General features: G+C 46.1%; 1 protein-coding gene across 7 annotated transcripts in view; it reads right to left on the bottom strand.

Annotated features, from left to right (window-relative positions):
* Window positions 1–6: 6 nt before the first annotated feature.
* Window positions 7–3,059, bottom strand: part of LOC101856715 (alpha-protein kinase 1-like) — a 17,598-nt gene continuing 14,545 nt past the window's right edge. For 6 of the 7 annotated variants that reach the window (XM_035973968.1, XM_035973967.1, XM_035973966.1 and 3 more), the window contains exon 2: window positions 7–1,724. In XM_035973968.1, coding sequence (XP_035829861.1) covers window positions 320–730 — 411 coding nt within the window. In that variant the 5' untranslated portion in view covers window positions 731–1,724 and the 3' untranslated portion in view covers window positions 7–319. The remainder of the gene's footprint in view (window positions 1,725–3,059) is intronic. The other variant, XM_035973969.1, reaches the window with a different exon arrangement.

Here is a 3,059-nt window from a genome sequence, read left to right on the forward strand (position 1 = left end):
GGGGGTGATTAAGAGGACAGGTAAAACTTTTTGGTTACTGGAGTGATAGCAAGTACAGGGACACGACAGGTAGATCTCTATGGATAGGTGGACAGAACAAAGTATAGCCGAACCTGTCCAATTTTCAAGGAAAGAAGAGTTCGTTTTAGACAGGAGGTCTTCTTGGACAATACCATTATGACAGAAAAATACGTAAGAGAGAAGTGGGAACTGATCGTTGGTAAGGGTGATTGTTTTTAATATCTGGCAGTCAAAGACTGCATAAATTTCACGTGAAAGCATGCACACGACATTGACCACCAAGGGAGTTTTGACGCTTTTACCTGGATCGCCTTGGGGGTACCTCTGGCTTCACTTTGCTGAACACGGCCGCGCGGGCCTGCACTATACCGGTAGGGGGCGAGCCGGGCTTCCGGTCAGCTGTGGCCACACCCCCTACTCCACTCAGGGCAGCATGCTGGGGCGGGGAGTGTGGTGGTTGCTGTTGCTGTTGTCGTTGCTGCTGCTGCTGCTGAAACCGTTGTCTCACAGGAGAATGGTGCTGTCCGGAGGACGCGCTTCTGTTGACATGCTGAGCAGCAGCAGATTTTTGTTGTTGTTGTGGTTGTTGCTGTGTTTGCTGATTGGGCTGTTGTTCTTGTTGCTGTTCTTGTTGCTGTTGTTGTTGTTGTTTTGGGCCGGGCGCATTCAGAATGAGTGAGTCTGTCACGTCTGCAAGCCTTTGAGACATGTTGGGGTGTAATGATAATAGTGGGGTCTAACCAACTGGATGTGAGATGGTGGGAGGAATAGAGGGAGTGGTCAGACTAGACAAGCGGTGTTACCGAGAGCTGAAAGGGGGCGGAGGAGGGGGAAGGGTGTTGAGTCGTGGACAGATGGACTGACCATGAGATGTTGGTTTCAGTTTGTCTATGACTCTACCTCCCTACTAGACACAAAAAGGTCAGTTGGAGGGTAGACCTAATGGGGCAGTATTATATCAATATAGGGATACGGGCAGGGAAAGTATAGAGGTAAAATGGGGCAGAGTAGTGGTGGTGAGAGTGGTAATGGTGCTGATGGTTGAGAAAAATGGGGAAGGGATGGGAGGGGGTGGGGTAGGGTATGGTTTAATATCCTGCGGGCACACAAGCAGTACGATCGAACACACTTTGGCTGATGGAGAGGCGCAGCAGGTGGCGACAGGTGGTGTCGTCCTTGGGACACGAACTACAACAGTCAGGTTCACAGCTGCCGCCGCCACTGTACGTGCACATGATATACCGAGACAGTACTGACACACGGCCACAGTCACGGCCGGCCTTCGGGAAATCCATTGGTGAAAATCACGATAGATAAACCATTCAGAAAAATCTACCCAGAAAGGGCACCAAAAGCAACAATATTCAACACGTTTGATCACAACAGTGCGCTGATATCCACCAACAGATCGCAATCCTTCACAATCTCACGACACAATCTCAAGGAACACAGTAATCCGTGAACATGTTACGAATTGTACCACAGGCAAACAGTAAATCATCAAATCATCATAACATATTTCAGTGGCAAAAAGCAATCCATCAGTACGTAATAATCCTGAGGAAATCAAGGGCTTACAGTAAATCTCATATTATTCGCAGACAGATGAAAGTCCAACAATTATTGTTTGTGGTCCGAGTTTGAGTGTGTCCTCAGTCATACACATTGGCAAACTTTTCATAAATTCAGTACCCACTCAATTTCTGAATAGAAAAGGAAAGGAACGATAAAACAACGTGTCGCTAATGCACAGCTTTGCAAGCTCTTTAACCTCAAGCTTTTTACACACACGCGAGTCAGGACGTAAATAAAAGCACCAAAGCGCACTCAGACCGCGAGTAAATCACGTACAAACAAGGCAAGGCCGTCTGGCTACTCACAAAAAGGCGCACGAGCAACACTTTCAAGTTATAAAAGGAAACCATTTCCAGACAGACAGATCTGCAAACAAATAGAACCTTACAAAGCTACTTACAATTAAAGGCTTCCCCTCCATTAAAACTCAATCAGGAACAAAGTAACTTTGCAGAGATCGGATAGGACGAAAATGTCTCTTAGTGTATAAATCAATGTAGAAAAATTCACACTTTTTTACAGACAAAAAAGAAGAAAAATGTAAGCAATGTACACTTGTTGTGTGTAAGCCAATTTACCAGCCCCGTAACGGCGCAGGCAGCAGGCGGCACGTAACCCTGCTGGGTGGAAGAATCAATTAAGAGGAAAATTGTCCACCACTCACACGCTTTGGAAGCCCCACGACATAAGTAATCAACTCCACTTTAACATTTTTAACCACTGCTTGCGGAACAGGCGTGCGACTACCGGTAGACTGAGTCGGTGACATCAAACTGGCGAATTAAAACTACCCTACATGCACATTATTTTACAATTGTAACACCATCGGTACGGTAGAAAACATATGTGTACATAATAATTCAATTCAGAAACGTCATTCGTGTTCGGTAGAAGTCCGGAAAATCGGTGTTTTTACTCAACCATAACAAAGCCTCTCGAGAACTGGAAAGCGAGCAGTGAAAAATAAATACATCCAAGAAACAACAATCACAGAGGCATCGTGCACAATATGGCGCTAACGCATTTTTTTTAAAAAGGAGCACTTCCTTAGCTACATAATTATTCCTACAGAGGCCTTAGCTGCTAACGCTTACGGCCTATTCTAAGCTCTTCAGGTGCTTCTCGAACAGAAGCTACGGACGCAATAACACAACAGAAGGGTCGTAGGATTTCCTGTGACAAGAAATACAAAATCAAAGCGGCTCCCACATTTCAGCGCAACAGACAACAAATTAAGCTGTCTCTCAGCAGCCCAGCAACAGCTTTCTTCGGAGAGGGGAGGTGGGGAGGGCTCGGTCTTTTTTTCCTTTCTTTTTTTTCCATCCCTCACGTCAGGCGCCGTTTAGCTGAAGTGCTGCGCGAAGGTGATCTATGGGGACTGGCAATCTCCGGCACCATATCGATTAGTACAGACTTTCTCTCTCTCTCTCTCTCTCTCTCTCTCTCTCTCTCTCTCTCTGTAG

Source organism: Aplysia californica, unplaced genomic scaffold, assembly GCF_000002075.1.
Source record: "Aplysia californica isolate F4 #8 unplaced genomic scaffold, AplCal3.0 scaffold00038, whole genome shotgun sequence".
Lineage (NCBI taxonomy): Eukaryota > Metazoa > Mollusca > Gastropoda > Aplysiida > Aplysiidae > Aplysia > Aplysia californica.